The sequence below is a fragment of the Parastagonospora nodorum genome, assembly GCF_000146915.1.
Source record: "Parastagonospora nodorum SN15 chromosome Unknown scaffold_17, whole genome shotgun sequence".
Lineage (NCBI taxonomy): Eukaryota > Fungi > Ascomycota > Dothideomycetes > Pleosporales > Phaeosphaeriaceae > Parastagonospora > Parastagonospora nodorum.
In genome coordinates this window covers 890,106-912,918 of record NW_001884565.1, presented here as the reverse complement: position 1 = coordinate 912,918, position 22,813 = coordinate 890,106, and the positions used below count along the sequence as shown (strand labels likewise).

The window sequence follows — 22,813 nt, the reverse complement described above, 5'->3', positions numbered from 1 at the left end:
GTTGAGCAGCGTGGCTTTACTAGTGTCTCGCTAGCGCAGGCAGCAATGCGTTCCTCAAAGCACGGAGGTCGATGCATCACATGCATCACGACTGTTTGCATGCTTGTTAGCAACGAAGACACCGCCACGCAGTGACGCAGTCCATCGAATTGGGCGGCATTAGATATCCTCCGTGAATGAACCGGCCACGACTTCCAAGATCACATTCAATACTGCTAGGTTGAGTCGCACTGTCTTGGTCCGAAAAGACAAATGGAACGACTAGATCGCACGAATCGTACCGTCAGGGGAGATGGAGAGATGGCAATGCTGGAGTCGCGTCGCGCACGCGGGGTCATGTGACCTTGTAGACTTTGTCAGACTCTACTCCGGCACGCTGCTTCAGACGTCTACTCCTTGTTTCTCTCGCTACTGCCACATCGCGACCATACCACTAGTCGAGATGCCGATTCCACCGGATACTTGTTGCGTGACATGTTCCCGACGGATTTATATCCGAAGCGGAATCGCGGGGAACCTGGGGCTCTCCGCATATCAAGCTCCAGCTCAAGCAACATGAGACGACCAGCTAATCCACTGCACTCACCATGTCTACAGCTCGCCTAGTGCCTCGACCTCTCTTACAGGCTGCTGCACGATGTAGGCCGCAGTCGCGATGCCAGAGACCACCCATCCTTCGCAGCGTCGCAATGTCCTCCAACCCAAAGCAGGCTTCGGTCGCATCCGGCCTGCGCGTCGACCATGCCGAATCCCACGATAACCGCCATGTCGCAGCCATGGGCCGCACCACCTCCGGCCGCGCCCTCAAGATCCGCGCATACCCCAAGTTCAACACGCTCGAAGAAGAGCGGGTGTACCGGAAACAACACCTCGCGGCCGCCTACCGCATCTTCGCCTCGCGGGGCTTCGATGAGGGCGTGGCTGGCCACATATCTGTGCGCGACCCGATTTTGCATGATCATTTCTGGCTGAATCCACTGTCCACGCACTTCTCGCTCATTCGCGTATCAGACTTGATACTCGTGAATGAGCAGGGAGAAGTGGTGGAGGGCAATGAACCAATCAATGCAGCGGCTTTTGCGATCCACAGCGCGATCCATAAGAGGCGGCCAGATGTGGATGCGGCATGTCATGCGCATAGTGTGTATGGCAAGGCGTTCAGTGCGTTTGGGAGGGAGTTAGACATGATCACGCAAGATAGCATTCGCTTCTATAAATCTCATGGCGTGTATAAAGATTTCGGCGGTGTGGTGCTCGCGTCGGAAGAAGGTGAGCGAATAGCCGATGCGTTGGGCGATGGCAAAGCTGCCATCCTGCAAAACCATGGCATCTTGACGGTAGGCAAGACGGTGGATGAGGCAGCGTTCTGGTTCTTAAGCCTTGACAAGACGTGTCAAGCGCAGCTGCTTGTTGATGCGGCGAGTGCGGGGAGTGGAAATAAGCCAAAAATCATTGGTGATAAAGAGGCGGCAGAGACGTATAAGCAGGTTGGGACACCGGAGAAAGGCTGGCTGGCGTTTCAAAGCTATTACGACGAGGTTCTTGCGAAGACGGGTGGTGACTTCCTCAAGTAGGCAGGCTTACGTTAGTTGGAAAGTGATGCTGCAATGCGCTCGCAACTTCTCTCGTTCCTCATCTTTCTTCTGACCTCTCCTCTCATCCCTCATGACTGCACTTGATGCTCATCACGATGCCTTTGAAGCAGCTGCGTCATCACAGCCGGTATCGACAAATGGGGTTGACCAGTCCCTTCACTACAGGGCTGCACGTGGAGCTTGCTCATCGCGCCACGCAAGATATTGGCCTGCCCGCAGGCATGTACAGACATCCCCGCAGCCAAAGAGTAGCCTGCGTCAACTCAACTCACTGTGGAACCCGCGATGTCACTCAACAACCTGCCTACAGAGCTGGACATGTGCATCCTCGAATACCTCCACAGTCTTGACCTCAGCCAAATGATATGCATCTCAAGATACCTATTGTGGAACCAGCGAGCCCCTGCTTTACAGATCGATCTACATCGCGAGCAATTATCATGACCGGATACGCTGACCTCTCAGTACGTGATCGATCTAGACGATTATCCCAGAGAGATCATGCTGACCATCAATCTGGATTGTGCAGATCCAGTGGATCACAATCGGTACATGCGCGTCCTTGATGAACCAGTCATCGGACTATTTCACAAGGTTGCTGATGCTTTGCACAGCGTTGGCACGACGCTCACCGTCTGGTACCGGTGGGACGTGGGATAAAAAGAACAAATTGCTTGTTTGTCCAGATTCCACAACAAAGGTGATCCACGATCCAAACGATGAGATTGTTCAGCGGTATGAGAAAGGTTATCTCGGCGAACATCAGCGACAATGAGAATGAGCAAGATGGAGAAAGAATGATTGCAGATGTCGCTGGGGGAGGAGATGGGGAGATTTAAATATCCATATTGAACCCAGTACACTGACACAAGTATGATATGGGCATTTGAATGCCTGAGGCGCTCTGGTTACACACAGCGCTGCCTATGCTATGTAACAACAAACTCAATGTTCTGATCAAATAATTACAATCACTGCTAATAACTAACTTTGTTCAGAGCTTAGTGAAGACGTCTTACCATCTCAGTGCTGTGACCTGATGTCGGTGTTGCATCAAGGGACGAAAAGTTTGTGTCACAAACTTTTCACTTTCACTTTCACTCTCACATTCACCACATTGTTTTGCGGTTTGAACATCATGTCAGAGCTTTTCTCTTGGTCGCCTATCGTGCTCACGCCCGCCTTCTCCCATCCTCAGTCAACCTCATTCTATTACACATCGCTTTTTGTACCCATCTTTTGTGCGACTACGCAACCCACAAAGCCATATATCATCCGGACATTGCACTGCCTTGAAGCAGTACAGTAGCTCTTCTACCAACGACCGATTTAAAACTATACCTATTTGTCCCATCATGTCGTCCAAATCCCATCCAAAGCACCCTTTTCTCCCCACCGAGAGCTCGACCTCCGCGCGCCACAGTTTCAACTCGCACCGCTTCGCCGCTGAATCCAGCATGATGAATACCCACGCTCAGACGCTCCTGAAAGCCGGCACAATCGACTCAGCCATGGCCACCCAGCTCTCGCAACCCTGGCATAGAACTGGCGAGGTGCGCGTGCAGTACAGCAAGGACTATCTGCAAATGCATCCGGACTACACGGGCGAGAACGCGCACGAGATGCCCACACTCAATTGGGCGATGAGGAAGCAACGCGAGAGGGATAGGAAGGCGAAGGAGTGGCTTGAGAGATATTTCAGTGAAGGAGCAGACGGAAGAGAGGTTGATGAGGAGAGAAAGGAAGAGCATAAGGACAAGAATGCTGTCGAAGAACAACAAGAGGAGTGGGAGACGGAGACGGCGACGGCGACGAGCAGCGCAAATGCCCCGTCCTCGCCAGGCATTCGACGCACGGCGCAATCCTCCCACCTCCTCCCCCATCCGCCTCTCAAGCCCACCTCCCTCGTCGCCTCCGCAACACCGCCCACAAAACCAATCCCCCAACGCCAAACCCAACAACACATCACACTCCAGCAGGTCAGACTCTTCACAACCTACCCCCAAACGCAAGTCCAGTTCAAAATCCAATTCCAAATCCCCACCGCCCCTCACCCCCCTCCCCAATCACCCTACCTACGCCTCGCACGACTACTTCGCCCTCGCTGCGTTGTGTCGCGCGCGCAAGCTGCCTGGTGCCCGGGAGCGCTGGTGTTTCTGCGCAATCGGTTGATCCCAGGATGACATGAAACGTGGCGGCAGGTAAGGAGAGGGAGACGACAGACGGGAAACTGGGGGTAGGAAGAGTTATGTACATGGTGTACCGGAGGAGGATGGTAGTAGTGGGGAGGATGGGAAAGATGGAGGGAAGCAGGGCGGCAGTGGTACTGACAGTGAGGTTCAAGAGAAGAAGGTTGGGAGTGAGGAGGCGTTTGAGGATTTCACGTGGAAGAAAGGTGGGAAGAGGAAGAGGGATGATGATGAGGGAGACGGAAAGGATGGCGAGGCAAAGAAAGTGAAGCTGACGGAATGAGCCCTTGAGGGTTTTGTCGACGCTGTGTCGATGGAGTGTTGCTTCAAGGACTTGGGCGATGTTGATGTTCGTGTTGTTGTTCAACAAGCAATGCGTTACATAACAATGAGGAAATTCTACTCAAATGCGGCGTACTCAAATCGAGACAACGAGGTTCGCAACGAGCGCGTCCATCGCACTCCCCTGCATACTCGCGTTCGCCGGCCCTTCAAAGGGTCCTGCCCAGCGGTTCCCGAACACCACACCGTCCTCTTGAACTTCCTTATCATTCCTCCATATGCTCTTTGCATTGGTCTTGATCGCATCTCCGAATGTTGTATTGCCCGTCGCTGCCCACAGTTCGCCCAAATTGCGCATGTAGATACCCTTGAATTGCGTCCCGTCCGCACCGCACGTGCCGCCATCGTCACAGACGTCTTTGATGATGCTGTCCTCATCGGAAAGTTTTTTGAGGGCTGCTCCTGCGATGGTTGATGCAAGTGGTAGTAGAGTGGAATTGGGACTAGCGTGGTTCAATTCGACAAGTCCGCCGAGAATCACGCCTTGGTTGTAACTCCACACCGTTCCATTGTTGTTCTTACACGTCGCGGCATCCAACCCGTCATTGACGGTGTTATTTTCATTTATCATGCCGCTGGCTACAAACCAGTCGAGCGACTTCTTGGCCCAGTCGGTGTAGTACTCTGTGTCTTGCGCTCGATTTGCCAGATGTGCGGCAGTCGAGAAGAAGAGCTCGTTGGCGATGGCGTTGACGTACTGCTTCGAATCGTTCCAGTAGATGCCCCCGCTGCTGCAATTCGTGCCCCAGCCTTTCGCGACGATGTCGAAAATGTCTTTTGCGAGAGTTAGATATACGGATCGTGAAGTGACATCATAGGCGTTGATCCAGGCCAAAGCCCACCAGAGATCATCATCATAGAAGCCATCAAGCCAGTCGTAGGGATCGGGCTTAAAGTCTTTGAGCATCGATCCTTCGTCATATTTGGAGTCGCCTGTGAGCAAGCCGATGGTGTTTGTTGCTGAATCAATGTGGCGGAACCAATCTATCGGGTAGTTTGAGTGTGGCAGGTATGTTCTCGGGTCGATGTACTTGCTGAACGGCGTCCCGGATCGCGATGTGCTTGTCGGAGATGTAACATTAGGTCGCTCTACGTTGGGCACCGGGTTTTTGATTGGAGCGTTACGTATCGCGTTGGCAAATGTCCTACGTGCCACGATCTGTACGTGTTCGTTATACGGATCGGCTTTCGCAAGGTTGCCGAGCATGGTCATGACATTGGCGCTGTTCCACCACCCTGCCGTTTCCCAGATGCCTGTCGTGCAGTTGTACCACTGATCCAGTCCATCAAGGGCATATTCTGTCCATGCAGTCGGATTCGTAGTGGTGCTGTCATAAGTTTGAGCGCATGAGCTGGGAAAAGCTGAAAAACTAAGAAGTGCGAACAGGAAGAATGAAGTGGCCATGATATTGTGAAGCATGACGGGGTTGCCTCAGAAATAATGTATGAAGTGACTGGAATGATAAAGGGCGCTCCGTTGTTGCTGGAGCTTTCCCTGTAGCTAGAATATGTAGAGCGATATGTGCATCCTTTTATGGATTCTCACATGCGTGCGGCGAGCCACGTCGTGCGGATCAATGCTACCTTCCTGTTCCTCTGATGCAAACGCGATAGGGGGATGTAAACGCCTTCCCCATCAATCCAGCGCAGAAAGAGCGGTGGGCATAAGAAAAGTAGCATGGTCATACCTGGGCGCTGGTTGTAGAGGTACCTGACCCCATACGTGGCGTAAGTCCGCAACCTTATGACGAAGGTCTGAGAATATCATCGGGCGACCGGTGAGTTCCAGTCGGTCAGCAGTGTTTTTGACGGCCAGTGACGACACCAAGAAGGTTGGCAAGTACATGGTGAGGCGACAAGGATATGGGCCTAAGTGGTGCTGAGGGAGGCTGGCGATGGTCACGATGGTCGCCTAGCTGCAAGGCCATTATCGAAAAACCGAGGCCATGCGCGCAAAGTGTTGGTTGCTTGAGTTGTGTGTGTTGTGCAGATGCAATGGTGATTCGACGGTTGACTTCCGATGATGTGAGACGGGTACCCCTCCACCCAAGGCAGGGGATCGACGTCTTGGGCCACTGACGCGCTACGCCCGCACACTACGAGACCAATACGCCTTGCTAGCCTCGTTACATCCATCCACGCGTCGGTTCGAAGTGTCCTTCTGATAGGTACCAACAAATGTATATACATACCGTCTCGATAAGCGCACGAGCGCGCCACGACGCCATGTGCGACGGCCCGGCAGCTCGACGGCTCGCAGCCACGTTCTCGTCGTGTAACAACCCTTGCTTCTGTTCGCGCCATCGGAGTCAAGCTATGAGGATCTCGTTGCCAAAGTCTTTTACTTCTTCGACCCAGCAATTCTCCTCGCCGTCAGCGGCTTGGTCGAGGTATTTCCATATCCTCTCCAGGACTCTCTTGGAAGTATGTAGGTAGCCCCAGTACATGGTACCGTAGAGAGCGTCTAGGGTGTTCATGATCCATTCGCGCTGTGCTGGGTCCCTTGATTCGGCGCCAGCCAAGAACAGTGGCCAGCAAATCGACTTGAAGAGCGCATCGCCGGGCTTAAGATGCGAAATCTGAAGTACCACGTCGTTGGCGAGCTCGACCAGATTTACAATGGCAACGCCGCTCGCTGGGTCGATGAGTGGGTTCCCTGATGGTAACACACGGGCCAGGTATATGCAGACTGCAGAGCGATGGGCAGCAGCGATGCGTATACGTTGATTGATGTCTTCAAAGGGCGTCGCTGGCTCGAAGTCCTTGGACCATGCAACTGGGTCGAAGTCCAATGCGCGATGCAACAGTTTACCGATCTGCTCCTGGATGTTGTCGTACACTTCGTCGGTGCAAGACACTGTCTTGTTCGGCAGCGCGAAAGACTCCAACATGATGCGAAGCAGCGGAGCTGGGCATGAGAGGTAATTGTTGGTCTCGGCATACCGCAGAATTGGAGCAAGCTCGATTGTGTCGGGGATGAATGACGGCATGGCGCTGAAACTGAATGTGGATCCGAGGATGTAGAAGACGAGGAAGTCCGACAATATGGTCAAGCGAAGTCTGCTCATGGGCTTCTGCAGGTACGGTGGTTCACCAAGAAGCCTTATCAGCTGCCACGCACCCTCCATGTGAACCCTCCATTTATCGCGGCCTGATTCAACAAGCGCATAGTTGACAAACATAAGAATCGTGATCAGTATCATATCAATATTTGACGGGTCGACAGTTGCAATATTCTGTGCCAACAGTGATAGCGCTTGCTGCTTCGCTATCAATGCATCTTTGTATGCCGACTTGAGCGGTCCACCCTTGAAGGGCACAACCTGACAGGGTGATACATCGATGGCAGCATTATCGGCCTGGTAAGTTGAATGGCCCATGGGGTTTTGCGAGATGTTGAAGATGTGAAAGGCAGAATTTGCCACCATGACATGAAGTAGCAGAGGATGCGCAGACGTCGCAGGAATCAGATCGCGTATAGGATTTTGTCCTGGCATATCATACACGACCATGACATCGCATAGCTGGGTCGCGAAGTGATGCATGTAGTATCGTGAGTGCGGGTCAAGATCGTTCACTAGCGGGTCGACAAGAGGCCGATGAAGCACCATGGTCGATTGTCCTTCATGGTGTTCCGGCGTTGATGCAAAGTCCTCAAGGTATCCCGACGTCTGTTCGTTTCTGGTGTACACGTGTTGTTGTTTTGCAGGTGCGTCGTGAGGCTTGGCTGCCTTTTTCAGTCCATCATGGGCGTCATATGACTTCCCCATCATCTTCCCCCGACTTGCGACCCCACTATTCCACTTGAACAGCTTCCCATAGCCCAGACAGTCGTCGCCGGATGACGAGCATTTCTGGCAGCTCGGCAGGGAGCGGTCGCATCTCCATCTCTTCTTCCGGCAGTTGTGACAGGCTTTGGTGGGGAGGTTGAGTGCTGCGGCGGCGCTCATCGGATCCGCGCCATGCGAGGTTTGTCGCGCAGTCACCTAAAGAGGAGGATCTGAATGGCCGAGGACTACACGACAGTCCGTGGGAGTGTTGGAAGCTCTCACAGGTCGAAACGCTGTATCATGACTAACAAGACGGTTCCCACAATTCAAGCGTTGGGTTCCTATTGCCCCCGATTTCGTCACCCCAGTTTTCGCCGAAGCGCTTCCACTACGGCTGGCATCATCGGCCAGGAGCGCACCTGGCACCCCCCGGAATCACTCACTAGAGCAACGGCTTTCATCAAATCATGAAAACCAAAAAGCTTCATCATCTCTGCGCATTCATGCCCTTCCCGTATCCTTTTCACCATGGAAAATTGCACCTATTTACCACAGAATCCACGGCAGGACATCCGCGTGCCCAAAAGTGCGCAGTTGGCACATGCGCTCCACCGTTAGAAGGTTGGTTCTGGACCGCCAGTGTCACGCTACGCCAAGTCGGGATGCCAAGCCGCAACTCTTGCATAGCTTCTCCCATTGTGACGACTTGTTTGTCAAAAGGTCGTCACAAAGTCGGGAAGACAGTTTTCTCAAGCTCGCATTTCTAAGCATCATGTCGTTTCTGCCGCTGTTCAGCAGCAATGGCGCCCTTGGAGGACCTCGTGATCTCAGCGCAAAAAGTATAGAAACAGCATCGTTCCAGGGGCAATCACCACAGATCAGCACGCCAAGTCCATGATTCACATCACCTAGTCCACTTTCGTCGAAATTCAGGCATTTTGACTCGAAACCCTTGATAACGGTCTCGCGATATACAATGAGTGAGACGCCCGCCATTCGGCCTGCCTCGCCCGCTTCTGTCACCATGGCTGCGACAACAGAGGAGGAGGGCTTGCCACAGTCTCGAGGCTCCTACAGCCCATCCGAAATCGAACGCTTAGGACGCGAAAGGCCTGAGGTCTTTACTTCAATATGGATGGAGCTGGGCTTTTGCTTCGCTCTCCTCGGGTCCATGTTCGTGGCGGAATACTTCATTTCTGGCTTTAATATTCTCTTACCAGAGCTTACCACAGCTCTCGACATTCCTTCCAACGCACAAACATGGCCCGCTAGCGTATTCTCGCTGGTCACGGGCGCCTTCTTACTACCATTGGGACGACTAGCCGACATGTTTGGAGGCTACATCGTCTTCTGTTCTGGTCTGGTCTGGTTCTTGGTCTGGAGCATCATCGCTGGCTTCAGTCAGAACTACGTTATGCTCATTGTATGCCGAGCACTCCAAGGCTTCGGACCAGCTGCATTCCTACCTTCTGGCATCATGTTACTCGGTAGCATTTACCGCCCTGGGCCCCGCAAAAACCTGGTCTTCAGTTTGTACGGCGCCTTCGCCCCCGTGGGATTTTTCACTGGCATCTTCTTTGCAGGTGTCTCAGCCCAAGTGATTAACTGGGGCTGGTTCTTCTGGATTGGGGCCATCATCCTTGCGATTGTCGCAGTAGTATCGTACTTCTGCGTCCCGAACCGAGAGGAAGATCGACCCGACCAGACGATCAAAATGGACTGGTTGGGCACGGCAACGGTCATTCCAGGCCTGGTGCTCATCATTTTCGCTCTCACTGATGGCAGTCACGCTCCACAGGGATGGGCTACGCCATATATTCCTGTTACATTCGCCATCGGCTGCCTCTTCATTGCCGCCTTCGTGTACATCGAGGGCTGGGTCGCAGAACAGCCTCTTCTCCCTGGCGACATGTTCGAAGTCAAGGGTATGAAGCCACTTGCGCTCGCCCTGTTCTTCCAGTACGGAACTTTCGGTATCTTCCTCTTCTATGCCAGCTTCTACATCGAGCAAGTCGTCGGTGCTGGACCTCTCCTTACGGCAGCATGGTTCACACCCATGTGCGTCGGTGGCCTGATCCTCGCAACTGTCGGCGGTCTTGTACTTCATTTACTGCCTGGTCGCATATTATTGCTCATAAGCGGCGCTGCATACATTCTCTCGACACTTCTCTTCGCCATCCTACCCGAGTCGTTCAACTACTGGGCTTATATCTTCCCCGCTATGATCTGCGCGACACTTGGCATCGACATCACCTACAATGTCAGCAATATCTTCATCACCACTTCCATGCCCAAGGCTCGGCAGGGACTCGCTGGCGCCTTCATGAACAGTCTACTTTTCCTTGGTATCGCGTTTTTCTTGAGTTTTGCGGATCTTGCAGTGAGCGAGACAGAAGATAAGGGACAGAGACAGAGTTACAAAGTCGCATTCTGGTTGGCCACAGCTCTGTCTAGACTTGCGGCTTGATTGTCATGTTCCTAGGTGTACAGATTGGGAACTTTGAGCAGTGATCTGACCGTTGACGAGAGGGCCGAGCTTGAGAAGGAGCTGTCACGGCGACGCACCACAGAATGATTGCGCCTGTAGGAATGGATGTTGACGGCCGAATTGAGCGTTATTTTGCGAGAAAGCGTGTTGCGCGTAATGATACCCGATGTTACTTTTTCTCCTCCAGTACCATTGTGTTCGTCAATCTATTTTCTTGTCATCGAAACAACATTTTTCCAGACTGCTGACATCTGTTGCATCCGACTCTACTCACCGCCATTTGAATTCCACGCTACCCATCATTCTTGCTTTGCAATCATACTGGATGATGTACACCAGAGTTGCAGCCGTGCGACGTGCCGGTGCACGATGTTCCGACGCGATTGGCCCGGGACCCACATGCTTTGTAATGCCCCTCTACACAACACCACGTTTCGCATCTTTTAGAACCAGCCATGGAATCTGTCCAATGAACGCCATGAGCTAGTACGGAACAGTCACCGCGAACAGCAGTTGCAAGGCAACAATGGACCCTGACACGTGAGCACCGCAAGTACCTAGGTAGGTATATAACAGCCACACCCACTCCCCACCACACTCCTCACACCACCGACTTTTCGACCTCCAAACACGCCTCCAACATGTCGAACACATTATCATTCCACCACATCGCCCTCTCCCCCCTCCTCCAAGGCCTCCGCGCCGCCCACCACTTCCTGCAAAAGGCGCAGACGCACTGCCAGGCCCAGTCCGACGAACCCTCAACCTACCTCAATGCCTCGCTGCATCCCGAAATGAAAGACCTCATCTACCAAGTCCAACGTTTCACCGACGCCGCCAAGTTCGTGCCGTGTCGCGTCAACCCGGACATCGAGGGTATCTCGCTGCCGGACACGGAGACGAACTTTGAAGAGCTGTTTGCGAGGGTGCAGAAGGTTATTGGGTATCTGGAAAAGGTAGATGAGAGGCAGTTTGAGGGGAAGGAAGGGGAGGAGGTGGTTGTTCAGCTTGGGAAGAGGGAGTGGAGGGGCAAGAAGGGGGAGTATGTGTTGCAGTTCGCGCAGCCAAACTTTTGGTGAGTTCAATCTTGGCTGGTGTGGTTTGGGGAGGCTTGCGCTTTGCCGTTTGAGCAGGCTGGGCTTCTCCAGTGCACAGTTGCTGCAGCTCGGTTCGTCGATGGGTTTGAGTTTGCTGACTTCAAAACAGGTTCCATGTCACGACTACGTATGCTATCCTCAGGATGAAGGGCGTGGATGTCGGCAAGCTGGATTTCTTGACTGCGGGAAAGCCTCTAGGTGTAGAGAAGAAAGAGGAGTGAAACGAGGGAGATGTATAAACTGATACTCGCAATAGCTAAGCGTTTAGAACATTTCGTTATTCTATGCAGTATATTCTGTACAATTTCGATGATATCGCACCATTACTGCTGCTGTGCATGCTGAATTTTCTTCTTGTACCATTCCTTTGCGACTTCCATAACTTGAACCCATAGATCCCCTTCGAGTTTCATCTTCTCTTCGTGCTCAATGTCTTGCTGAACTCGCATCATGTAGTTCATCACTCCCATCATATTTTTGTATAGACCAGTCCCTCTCACATGCACCCAGGCAGCTTCTAGTCTGACCGGCGTACACACCTCGGACCCCTGCGAAACCGTCTTGGATTCAGGCGACTGAAGGGGAGACTGAGAACGAAGAGAAGGCGAGACATCTGGAGCTGGACGTTTCTTTTTCGCACGTGAGGCTTCAGCTCTTCCATCCTCCAGAGCTTCCACATGCGCGAAGGGGGATGATTCAGACCAAGGCACCTTATCGATGGTACATTCTTGGTTCATCTGGGCACGGCGCTTGGATTTCTGTCGCGCCTTCAGATTATAACGACACTACATCTATGAGCTTACTGTTACACCCCCCCCCCCCCCCCAAAAAAAACATTCAAAACATATTCTAATTCTCGAAGTTGCTCCAAGATTGTAGTCCGTCACAACGCTGCACTGGTCGCAGATCCGCCTTCACCTGCACCTTGGTTCTCTGGCCTGGGACATTTGACCCAGCCATGAAGCTCGCACCATGTGTTTCATGCCCACGGGCGCCAATCTCCCTCTGGCATGGGTCACAGTCCGACATCGAATAAATTCAGAATGATGTAGAAGGAATGTTGGTTTTCTTTCCTATGGGCTGCGAGGGAGGTGCAAGTCGCGCGAAAAGTGCAACAAGCTGCCAATTCATGGGGCGCAACAACATGGATCTGCGAAAGGCCAACCCAAATGCTCAGAAAGTACGTTACGGCTAGTTGGCGTACTTTTTGGGATATTGAACTCTTTGGAAACGAGCTCGACCAATTCTTCTTCCCATTCAGATTCGGATTCTTGTTCGTGCGCCATTGTGTCTAGTAAGTAGTAGTAACTGTGGTATGATAGTAGTAGTACGTGAACAAAAGTCATTTGTTCGAAACTAGAGACATACATACGATGGGTTTATCAACTTCACAGATCATCCTAATGCTCTCTCGTCACCGGTGAAAGTGACAAAACGAGGTACCTTGGCACGCTCTCTTCACAGTTGAGCGACGATGGATGACCAGTGAAGCCAAGAGTGAGAGTTATATCTACCATTTCTGTCTAGCGTATAGTCAGATGTGCCACACCGCCTTGCCTTCCGCCCTGACCTAGGAGACTGTGTAGAGTCGCTCGTACCCTCGTCCCTTGTTTTTTTGTCAAACCCTGAAGACTGCAAAGTGAGTACAAATTTCTGCCCATTTTTTTTACCAACCTGCCCCCTTCCATGCCGTTTCGAGAGCTAGGGAAAGAGCTATCACATTCCCTTTATCTCTTTCCTCGAAGCCTCACAGGGAAGCCGGGCTATGACCTGCACGCGTACCTCTTTGACCCGGTCGCTAACGTTTGGCATGTCCTTCAGGAAAATGCCTCCCAAAAAGCGTGAGTGCTGCCTCTTCAACATCACAATTAAACAGCTTCTCTAACATAATTTAACAGGTACCAGTAAGAACGTACGTTACAAGCCCCTGTCTCTGAGCAGTCACTCATATGTTTCGTTTAGACTGCCGCACCGCCATCGCGCTCACCATCGCCGGGTCCAGTAAGTATAGCACTAAATTTCTATTACGCATGACCATCCCTTGCTTTGCGTTCCGTAGCTAGCTGAAGACACGTGCCTTGCCTTCGCTATCTTCTGATCGCTTGCGATACTTTATGGCATAACTCGAGGCTGATACATTTCATAGGATTTCAGTGTTAATTACGATACCCGAATCGGGAGGATGAAGAAGAAGGACCTCCAGCATCTAGTTATGAAGCGGATGCTCATGCTGCGATGAACATCCAGCAGTCTGTGGCACAGTTGCTTGGTGCACAAAGTAAGTCTCATTCTCTTGCTTCATACTTTCGAATATTCTCATCCAACTGTCAATCCTGAAAAGTCATGTGGTCTGGCTTCAGACGCATTCATTGTGATTGAGGCTCAGATCTCGATAACCTCGAAGTCTCGCAAATGCGATGGCCTCTCATTGTTATATTCGCGAAAACAATGCTAATCTATAATTTTCAGCTCTCACAATCGTTAACCAGGGCGATCTCACATGTCGTGGCTGGGCTTGGCCTCCAGTCACCGAGACTGATGGCATCAAGCGGCCTCGTCGCGTGCTGCTGATCTGCTCGCGTGAGACAGGCGCACATCTAAATGTTGCGCAAGTTTTGTTAGAGAGTGTAGTCCTCGGCGCTCGGTGGATGCATCTCCACCATAACGTGGATTTTGCTGAGTTGATGGTATTCCATGTCAACAATCAGAATAGCCAGAAAGAGGTCCCCGCTCGTCCACGTGGGCGTACAGCTCAGAAATGGGCGAATTTTCATGACTTCCTGTGCCGTCAACTAGAGTAAGTGTTCATTTTACAGGTTGTTTCTGTTAAGGTTTGAGCACCAAGTCCAAACCTTCACATACGACCATAAGACGATGAATGCCGGGCTTCCAGGTGGTTCACGTGAGATGCAGTTCACAGTGTGCCGTGTGACCCGGGGTGCTACCCTGACAACATCTGCTCGGCACTGCACGGATAGGAGACAAAACTCACCGTGATTACGTCCGCAGGAGAATTCAGAATAGAAATACGAGCTTGCCGATGTGTGAATTTGAGCCTGGACTGTTCTCGACCAGTCTAGTTAGCAGAAGTCCAATGTAATACCTAACGTTCGCGTGCACGGTTTTATGAGGTGCTCTACGCACCCGAGAAGCACCAGTCTTCAATTACAGCAGCAACGCAACGCAACTATGGAATTGTTTTGAAGCAATTTGATACTCCAAATCTGCCTGTACTTACATACTTAAAATCTAAGAACTTATTATCTTGCTCTTGCTACTGCTGTAGAGCATATATCGTTGCAGTTGCTAAGCCCTCGGTGTTCTACCGGCGGTGATTTTGTGCGGTGCTCACTCCGGTTACAAAAGAGGAACGGGGCTCACATAGGTAAGCCTAGTCCGAAAAATCGCCATAGCGAGAAGTTTTTTAAACCTCGTCTAAAGAGGAAGAGGCTAACATAGAGCGCTGCCAAGACCTCCCCTTTTCGTGCTGGTGCTTACTCCAGTACTGCTATTTTCTGCCACGATAGACATGAATAAGTAGTCAGAGCCTCATTCCGCAAAGCCTTGCCCTTAGGAGTTTAACGCGATACATCCATGCTACAATATAGATGCGATCGAACTTTGGTTAGCGGACAGGGCTGTGTACGCTACAACCGAAGCTGGGATAAGACCCCATTACATCTACGGAGAGCTCGAGCATGCTGCAGGCCCAAGTGTGGGTGATAGATCGCACTGCATGTCCATCTCGCATGTCTCATTGAATAACTCTAGGTTGAGATTGCTCAGTCGCCGTAACTTTCAATAGGTTACTTTGCTGTACTATGCTGTAATGTTTTGGGTAAGACTACGATGAACTTGTAGCTAGTATAAGTCGCGCTAGCTCAGGCTCCTAGTGCAGGATCACGCTAGTACTTCTTTTGCAGGGCGGCCGACGTATACGCTCGTATGGCAATTGTCATATCACGAGGCCCTCCGAGCACATCCGTTACGGTGATTCTCAAATGCAAGGAGGACTAGCTTCCAGCTATGTGACCGAAGTTCTGGTGTACCAGCGTTGTTCGGCTTAGCCTCGAGTGATGGGGCACAGAGAATTTTGTATATAAAGCGCTTGATGTCCACGAGTTTACATGTATCAAACATCCGACACAGATCAGCAAGTCAATTCATCATCTATCATCAGCCAGATTCTTTCAACACCTACTACACTCAGTCAATTCGTATGTCAACATTTGTCTGAATATTAACAAAAGGTCCATAGCTAACAATACAGGCGATGCATTTTTCAGCGCTCCTCCCTCTCCTCGCGGCGATTGCGAATGCTTCGCCACTAGCATCTTCAGATGTACTGGTGACTGACGAGCAACGTCAAGCCATGAAAGATGGTTCCCTCGGATACACCGAAGTCTCGTTCGAAAAGAACTTCTCAGAAGGAGAACGTGTCGTGGCTTTCAACAAGGATGGAGCCGCTGCTGATGGCTTGTCTGCGCGTCAGAATGATAATCCTTCAAATGAACCTGTAAAACATACCGCAGCCTCGGGTGGCATATACGGCGTCTGGGATTGCCCCAACGTCATCAACATCCAACGCTCGGTCGTTGTCAGAGTCGGCACTAGGGAAAATGATCAAGGGAATGGGGCCACCGAGGCGGAATGGACATCAATCAAGAACGCTGATTCCTTCAGACCCTCAGCCAACATCAATGTCAACAACAACAGTGGCGGGGTTTCGAACATTGCGGTCCATCAATTCTGCCTCCAGGTCGATTCTCCCGAAATTGCAATCAAGTGTTCCTACCACATGGAGGTCCCCTTTGCGGCAACTTTCCACCGAGGGACTACGAACCTGCTCACTTTTGAAGGGAATGCTCCGACGTTGAGGGAAATATGCGCACCTTTCAACACTTGCCCGTACTGGGCGAGTCTTGCAAATCTGCCAGCTGAGAAGCTGGGGACGTGTCAGCACCGGTTAGGAAGAGGTTGGGGCGGTGCACGTACACCTGGCGCTGTCTTTCCCTACTTCCTGTCTCTCCGCATCATCTATCTGTCCCTACCGTCTATCGCGTCTGACAAAGAGGTATTTTTCTCCTCAAAGCAAAGCCCTAAAAAACTTCGCTTCGCAGTAAATGTTCATAATTCCATGTTTATCACTTCCAAACTATGCCTTCGCACGATCGTCTATGTATTGTTCTTGACAGTAGAGTGATGAAACGCTACTAGTCCGTTGTCGTTGCTAAAAGGCGGCTGATATCTAGCATGTTCTATTACATCTTCCCGACCACAGCTCCTAAAATAACATTTATACCTCTAATATTATAGAAGTATGTATTAACCGAGACGGCTCTAGAGTAAAGTGCGGTACAAGTTTCCCACACCTCAACTACACAACTGATACATACATTCCCGTCACAGTCGAGTTTGAGTCCTGAGATTATATTTTCAACATTGAAGCATATCTATCACATACGACCATAGGGCGTTGAATACAAGGCTTCCCGTCCGCTCAGCCATATTTAAGCAGCGCACCGGCGGATTAGTAGTCAGGTGGGTGACCACTGGCGAATCCCCGCTGTTGTATGTTTTTGCATTTTTGCTTGCATCTTATTATCGTCGTGATAGCGAAGGCTATGACGTACTACGTACTCGCAGAGGTGGTGAATAGGGTGATGTAACAGGCGAGCGCATGATATGCAACGTTTCCTTTTGCATATTCAGATAACAACTTCCTCGCAAAGAGGTATACACACAGCTAATCGAATTACAAATAAGTAAGAAGTAGTTATTTTGTATACCTAGTAAGTAACTTCCACTTCCTTGAAGATATATTTCATACCCACCATCAACATTAAGCCCATACCGGCTCTCGAGCATTTTTTCATGGCAGTATTCCATCATGCTTCATAAAGCACATTCACAGCACCGCTCACCTCTTCCAGAACATCCATCCTTTTCGGGGAGCAACAGGCTTCGGCTCTGTGCTGCCAAAGACCCTGCCCTCAACAGGCTGCTTCATCTGATCGAGCTTGTAGTTCTTGAGAAAGAAACTGAGCGGCAAGATCGGCGCAGCTGCGCACACCGCGGCGATGAGCAGGTATCGCATCGTCTCCTGGTATGCGCGGTTGATGGCAATGCGCTCGGGCGTTCCGACGGGATACATGGTGTAGTTGCCCGCGACAGTGAGACTAGCGAAGATGGGCGCGGACGGGACATCAGGTGGGAGGTATGCCAGAAGCTTCGAGGGGACGTATGTCGACCAGATGGCGCCTGAGATGGCGGATCCAACGGCGCCACCCACTTCAAGAATAGTAAGCCATACCGTTGTCGCAGCTGCGACTTGTTGATGGCTAGCTGATGCCTGGACACCGAGTTGGACGGGGACGTTGAGGAAGCCACCACCGATGCCGACGGCGATTTGCGTGCCGATGAGGGTGGCGGTGCTGGCACTTTCTTGGCGGTATTCAAGCATAAGACCCAAGCCCATGATGTAGATGACAGAGCCGAGGGTTACGTAGTACTTGTAGTGAGCGGTGTACTTGATCATCAGAGACACAACGACTGAGGAGATGGTTGAGGTAAAGCTGAAGACGCGAACAATGTTTCCGGCAGTTACAGCCGACTTTCCTTGCACAATCTGAAGGTATGACTGGAAGTATGGGAAGACCGAAAGGTAGAATGCCACTGCGTAGTTGTCAGTACTTCATCCTGGATAAGTGATTCGCTCAACTCACTGAAGTAGAAGAAGGCAATCAGTGTACCCACGACAACTGTTCGCTTCTTGAACAAGTCAGACGGGAAGAAGGCTTTGGGTGCCAGCTTCTTGGTTGTCTCCCAAAGTGGGAATACCAACAGGAAAACACCTCCCAGCACCAGCATAGCAATCATGCTCGAGTTGCGCCACTGCTCCTTCGCGCGAGGCGCAAGCGTGAGCGGAAGCAAGATGAGCGACACCGCCGCACTGAAGAGCAGCAAGCCGAAAAGGTCCAGGTCGATCGAGAAATTCTTGAATTTCTCAAAGATGGTATTGCCGCGAATCGAGCTGCCAGTATCATAACCAAGCTTCTTCGCGCGCTTTTGGTTGATGAAGAGACTGACGAAAAGCGGAATGAAGCAAATCGGTAAGATAATGGCCCAGATAGCATATCCCCACCGCCACGAGATTGTCTCAAGGATCTTGCCTCCCACTTGCGGTCCGGCCCAGACAGTCCAGAGGAAAGGCAGGTCGAAAAGCGTCGAGTAGAGTGCACGGTTAAGCAAATCTGAAGTATCCGCTACGAAGATCTGCTGCAGGACTTGCATGCCGTTAAAGCCAGCAGCCCAGAAGATCTGTGCGCTCGCAAAGGTCTGGACATTGTGCGACCCAGCTTGCTGGATGTAGCCGACAGTGTAAAGAATTGTGACGAGAGTGAAGGCCTCCAGGCGACCGAATACATCGGCAATTTTTCCAATGGGTGGTTTGATAACAGCTGCGAAATGTTAGAATTAGCCCGCATGGTCAGAATGTAAAGCACGTACCGCTCACGATACCCTGTACTACATAGATCGTAGAGATGAGCGAATGCAACGAAAAAGCACTCGTCGCGTACGGCGTCAGAAGTCCCGTGACCTGGATCTCGAGGGACGTGACATTGGCAATGAGCAGCAATCTTGAAGCAACCAATTAGCTCAGGTTTTGTTGGGAAAAGCGCGTGCTTACGTGACGTAAGCGACGACTAAGCTCGACCTCGTCCATGTCTTGCTGACGGCCTCAATGCGCTTGACACCAGCCTGTTTCTCACTGTTCTCGCTGATCGCCTCTTCCGAGTGTGCATCGCGATACAGCTCAGGGTTTTTGGCAATGGAGTCGGGCGTGCCGTCGTGCTGTCCCAGCTCATCGCCTGGCTTCATGGTGTTCATCTTGGCCCACAAAGCTGAGGAATGCAGTTGGAGGTGCAGAGGGAGAGGAAGATCGATATAATTTTCGCCGAGCTCGCCTTCCCAAGACGACGGATGCGCCCACTTTATCTGATCAAACCAGGCGGGTGGTAGCAGTCTGCGCTATTTGACTAGTCGCACCACGCCAAGGTACTGGCTGCCTCTCCGCGAACGCAGATTCGAAGCCCGAAAGTCGCGCAAAAAGTCCTATTGGCTGACTAAAGTTGATTATGCTCCTGGCCGTCAGGATGCCGTGCAAAGTTGCCTCAAGCGTGGTGATTGACAGGATCTAATCTGATCAGCCGCGGTGCTTGGCGCCGGTGAAGGTGGCTAGGTTACGTCACGGCGAAGCTTGGGGCGCCGTATGCGTCGGCCTGACCGAATGCATCCCACGAAAACTTACCAAACCGTGTTTGCAACCCTGCAGGATATGCGGTGGAGTGAATGGTGATTCGCGCAAGGTTTGTTGACGCGAAAAGTGCCCGATATGCAGTGGCACGTTTCTTCAGCCTCGTTTGTACTACCGGTTGTCAGTACACCGCCGAGACCTCCAGGCCGAGCTTGACTCGTCCAGGCCTCCCGCGTATGATTGTTCGCGATGTCGGAGCGAGGTTACTTAAATGGTCAGGCGTGCAATCACAACAAGCGGTGCCCGACGCGAGCGCGCGATGACAACTTGTGAATGAAAATTGCGCAGGTTGGGGTGACGAGAGAAAGTTTGATTAGGAATGGTGGAGGAGAGAAGCATCACGAGAGATGGGGGCACCTGTCATTTCTGTCAGATTAGACCAGGAAGGCACGAGTAACAACCTCAACAGAGAAGTCGCGCTATCACAGTCGGACCGCTTCATCCGCATGTGACAACATCGCAAGCATCACACGAATCACAACGCTACACAGGGACATATGGCTTCTAGAATTACGCATCGAACACAGACAGGTTGAAAGACTACGGATACACAGGTCGACAACCGAGCATTTCAACTCCTCCTTACCACACCGCCTTCCCCATTGCCACCAACACGCTGTTCCCAATCAAACAGCAGTCTCCTCCGTCTTTTCCCTCAACACCTCTTCACTTCCACCGCTCTCTCCCGCCCTTAACCCTTCTTCACCACCAGCAACCTCCTTCTTGATCGCCAACTCCGGATTGTTAGCCTCAAGCCTCTCCCTTACCTTCCCGCTCATTTCCTCCAAGCTCGGCACCACCCACTTTGCACTTTCCCAAGGCTTGACACCCATCAAGTACATGGTGTCGATTTCCTCAAGTGTGCGGCCTTGCCCTTCGATGACGAAGAAGTACACGATGAGTCCGCCGAGAACGTTGGTGCCGGCGAAGACGTAGCCGTAGCGGAAATCGATGGCGCCGGTGATGAAGGGTGTGAAGAATGCTAGGAGGAAGTTCCATAGCCGGTAACAACGTTAGCCAAGTGTGGTGATAGAGTAAGGCAGATGAGACTTACCAGTTTGACGCAGTACTCAGCGCCATAGCCTTGGCGCGATATCGCGATGGATACAGTTCTCCGCAGATCGTCCAGATCATGGGTCCCCACGTCGTTGCAAACCCAAAGATGAAAAAGCACGCGAAGCAAATCATCGCTGTGGCTGCTGGTTCTGTGTTCTGCGGATTCTCACGGTCGAGTGCGAAGTGGCCGACAGATGCGAAGATGAGGAAGCAGATGAACATCCACGCGGAGCCAGCGAGGAGAGACTTGCGTCGTCCGTAGTGCTCGACGATGTAGAGCCCGTAGAATGTGACGCCGAAATTGATGCCGTTCTGTTAATGTCAGCAAGATGCACTTTTGCGAGGGAAGAGTGAGGTACCAAGATCATCTGAGTTACATAGGAGTTGTTGATGCCTGTTCCTTTGAACACAGTCGTGCCGTAGTAGAAAAAGTAGTTGCTTGAAGCTTGTTTAGCATACTGGCCGCGATGTGAGGCTGAGTGACTTACGCGCCAGTCAGCTGCTGAAACATCTGCAAGCCCATACCAATAGCAAGTCTGTATGCCATCTTCGGGGCCTTCCACATGTTGATCCATTCCTGTATCGGACTTCCCATCGTAGATTCAGCGGCAAGTTTTGTCTTCATCTCTTCGAGTTCCATCTGGATGCTGTAATGATTTTCGCCGACTCCGTACACGTCAGTCATGGTTTTGGTAGCCTGGTCGACCCTGCCACGCCGGAAGTTGAAGCGAGGCGTCTCGGAAAAGAACATGATGCCACCTGCCAAAATGACGGTCCAGACGAAGGTCAAACCCATGGTGATCTGCCAGGATGCGGCTTTGCCGGATTGGTGGCGTTCAGCCGCATAATTGAATACAGCTGCGAGGAAGATACCAAACGTGATCATTAGCTGGTATGCTGAGATGAGAGCACCGCGTATGTGGCGAGGTGCTGTTTCGGCCTACTCAAGTTAGATTGAGCGTATTTGTAAGGGCAAAATGTACACACCTGGTACATCGGCACGAGAAGACTTAGTGCACCGACTCCCAAACCAGCGACGAAGCGACCCATCATGACCTGGTACCACTTGTCTGTCGATGATATTTGCACTATAATGCCGACGTTTACGATCATGCACCACCAAGCGATGCTGTACTTGCGCCCAATTCGGTCTGCGATTGGAGCTGCAACAAGTGCACCAAACAGCGTGCCGATGGACAGCAAAGCCACAATTAGACCAGATCGGACGTTGGAGAAGTAGTATGTCCCATCAGACCGTTGCTGACCGAAGCGACGCAAAAAGTCCTTCATTTCAAGGAATCCGGAAATTTGACCAGTGTCCTGTGTGCAGTACCCAGTCAGTGTGTGCTCTTCATGTACATCAAGTTGGTGGTATTCGTACAAAACCAAACACTCCTCCACCTGGAGCATCACGTCAGCCTAAGAACATTTCGCATCACAGTCATGCTCACCCATCGATACCAGAATACCCATCCAAAAGCCCTTCCATGTCAGTCGAGGAAGAGGAGTGGTATCATAACCAGCGTGCTCTCCCACATATCGCGAGTTATGTGCCGCTGGTTTGTCTTCACGCCAGCGATTGAACGGATTCGAGATCTTGAGCTTCATCGTGTATAGCAGAGTTCGAACGAATCGAGTGCGTCTCAGAGGGGATCTACAGGGCAGATTATACATCCTTATGTAGGAATGAACTGAGGCACGTTCGGCAACTCAAACATTCCGTGCTGGCTAGCGTTCTGGTTCCTTGTTGGCACGCGATCGGAAAGAACATACTTCCTGTGTGACGTGACGGTGAAGGTTGTGGGGCGGAATGTCGCGGAAGGGCAGTCTGATGTTACAGTGTCACGCGCATTCACAAAAGAAGTTGGATGCCGAGAGGTAGCCTGGGAGTTCTGGAGAAGATCGTGGCATCATGGCGGCGATCCGTCGTAATACTCCCAATTGTACAGCCATTCTGTC

The 22,813-nt window shown here is 51.6% G+C and overlaps 13 protein-coding genes across 13 annotated transcripts; 7 read left to right on the top strand and 6 right to left on the bottom strand.

The window, feature by feature from the left end:
• Positions 1-689: 689 nt before the first annotated feature.
• SNOG_10822 (hypothetical protein) lies at positions 690-1,574 on the top strand (the record flags this gene model as incomplete). The annotated part of the gene is made up of 1 exon (XM_001801029.1): positions 690-1,574. One exon carries the CDS (start codon positions 690-692, stop codon positions 1,572-1,574), a length of 885 nt encoding a protein of 294 aa, XP_001801081.1.
• A 461-nt stretch (positions 1,575-2,035) lies between these two features.
• On the top strand, positions 2,036-2,370 carry SNOG_10821 (hypothetical protein; the record flags this gene model as incomplete). Its single annotated transcript, XM_001801028.1, has 2 exons — positions 2,036-2,059; positions 2,125-2,370. 2 exons carry the CDS (start codon positions 2,036-2,038, stop codon positions 2,368-2,370), a joined length of 270 nt encoding a protein of 89 aa, XP_001801080.1.
• Positions 2,371-2,950: 580 nt separating this feature from the next.
• On the top strand, positions 2,951-4,067 carry SNOG_10820 (hypothetical protein; the record flags this gene model as incomplete). The annotated part of the gene is made up of 2 exons (XM_001801027.1): positions 2,951-3,603; positions 3,836-4,067. The coding sequence occupies 2 exons, from the start codon at positions 2,951-2,953 to the stop codon at positions 4,065-4,067; spliced, it is 885 nt and encodes a 294-aa protein (XP_001801079.1).
• Positions 4,068-4,202: 135 nt separating this feature from the next.
• Positions 4,203-5,546, bottom strand: SNOG_10819 (hypothetical protein; the record flags this gene model as incomplete). Its single annotated transcript, XM_001801026.1, has 1 exon — positions 4,203-5,546. The coding sequence occupies one exon, from the start codon at positions 5,544-5,546 to the stop codon at positions 4,203-4,205; it is 1,344 nt and encodes a 447-aa protein (XP_001801078.1).
• Positions 5,547-5,558: 12 nt separating this feature from the next.
• On the bottom strand, positions 5,559-5,972 carry SNOG_10818 (hypothetical protein; the record flags this gene model as incomplete). The annotated part of the gene is made up of 3 exons (XM_001801025.1): positions 5,559-5,627; positions 5,673-5,754; positions 5,815-5,972. The coding sequence occupies 3 exons, from the start codon at positions 5,970-5,972 to the stop codon at positions 5,559-5,561; spliced, it is 309 nt and encodes a 102-aa protein (XP_001801077.1).
• A 463-nt stretch (positions 5,973-6,435) lies between these two features.
• Positions 6,436-7,737, bottom strand: SNOG_10817 (hypothetical protein; the record flags this gene model as incomplete). The annotated part of the gene is made up of 1 exon (XM_001801024.1): positions 6,436-7,737. One exon carries the CDS (start codon positions 7,735-7,737, stop codon positions 6,436-6,438), a length of 1,302 nt encoding a protein of 433 aa, XP_001801076.1.
• Positions 7,738-8,920: 1,183 nt separating this feature from the next.
• On the top strand, positions 8,921-10,363 carry SNOG_10816 (hypothetical protein; the record flags this gene model as incomplete). The annotated part of the gene is made up of 1 exon (XM_001801023.1): positions 8,921-10,363. One exon carries the CDS (start codon positions 8,921-8,923, stop codon positions 10,361-10,363), a length of 1,443 nt encoding a protein of 480 aa, XP_001801075.1.
• A 662-nt stretch (positions 10,364-11,025) lies between these two features.
• On the top strand, positions 11,026-11,702 carry SNOG_10815 (hypothetical protein; the record flags this gene model as incomplete). Its single annotated transcript, XM_001801022.1, has 2 exons — positions 11,026-11,459; positions 11,591-11,702. 2 exons carry the CDS (start codon positions 11,026-11,028, stop codon positions 11,700-11,702), a joined length of 546 nt encoding a protein of 181 aa, XP_001801074.1.
• Positions 11,703-11,804: 102 nt separating this feature from the next.
• SNOG_10814 (hypothetical protein) lies at positions 11,805-12,767 on the bottom strand (the record flags this gene model as incomplete). Its single annotated transcript, XM_001801021.1, has 4 exons — positions 11,805-11,918; positions 12,021-12,266; positions 12,400-12,486; positions 12,666-12,767. The coding sequence occupies 4 exons, from the start codon at positions 12,765-12,767 to the stop codon at positions 11,805-11,807; spliced, it is 549 nt and encodes a 182-aa protein (XP_001801073.1).
• A 524-nt stretch (positions 12,768-13,291) lies between these two features.
• SNOG_10813 (hypothetical protein) lies at positions 13,292-14,282 on the top strand (the record flags this gene model as incomplete). Its single annotated transcript, XM_001801020.1, has 5 exons — positions 13,292-13,322; positions 13,380-13,393; positions 13,444-13,482; positions 13,663-13,759; positions 13,951-14,282. The coding sequence occupies 5 exons, from the start codon at positions 13,292-13,294 to the stop codon at positions 14,280-14,282; spliced, it is 513 nt and encodes a 170-aa protein (XP_001801072.1).
• A 1,326-nt stretch (positions 14,283-15,608) lies between these two features.
• Positions 15,609-16,684, top strand: SNOG_10812 (hypothetical protein; the record flags this gene model as incomplete). The annotated part of the gene is made up of 2 exons (XM_001801019.1): positions 15,609-15,698; positions 15,740-16,684. 2 exons carry the CDS (start codon positions 15,609-15,611, stop codon positions 16,682-16,684), a joined length of 1,035 nt encoding a protein of 344 aa, XP_001801071.1.
• A 717-nt stretch (positions 16,685-17,401) lies between these two features.
• SNOG_10811 (hypothetical protein) lies at positions 17,402-19,371 on the bottom strand (the record flags this gene model as incomplete). The annotated part of the gene is made up of 4 exons (XM_001801018.1): positions 17,402-18,156; positions 18,207-18,941; positions 18,991-19,121; positions 19,172-19,371. 4 exons carry the CDS (start codon positions 19,369-19,371, stop codon positions 17,402-17,404), a joined length of 1,821 nt encoding a protein of 606 aa, XP_001801070.1.
• A 1,053-nt stretch (positions 19,372-20,424) lies between these two features.
• Positions 20,425-22,264, bottom strand: SNOG_10810 (hypothetical protein; the record flags this gene model as incomplete). The annotated part of the gene is made up of 4 exons (XM_001801017.1): positions 20,425-20,800; positions 20,853-21,158; positions 21,343-21,794; positions 21,842-22,264. 4 exons carry the CDS (start codon positions 22,262-22,264, stop codon positions 20,425-20,427), a joined length of 1,557 nt encoding a protein of 518 aa, XP_001801069.1.
• Between the last annotated feature and the right edge of the window lie 549 nt (positions 22,265-22,813).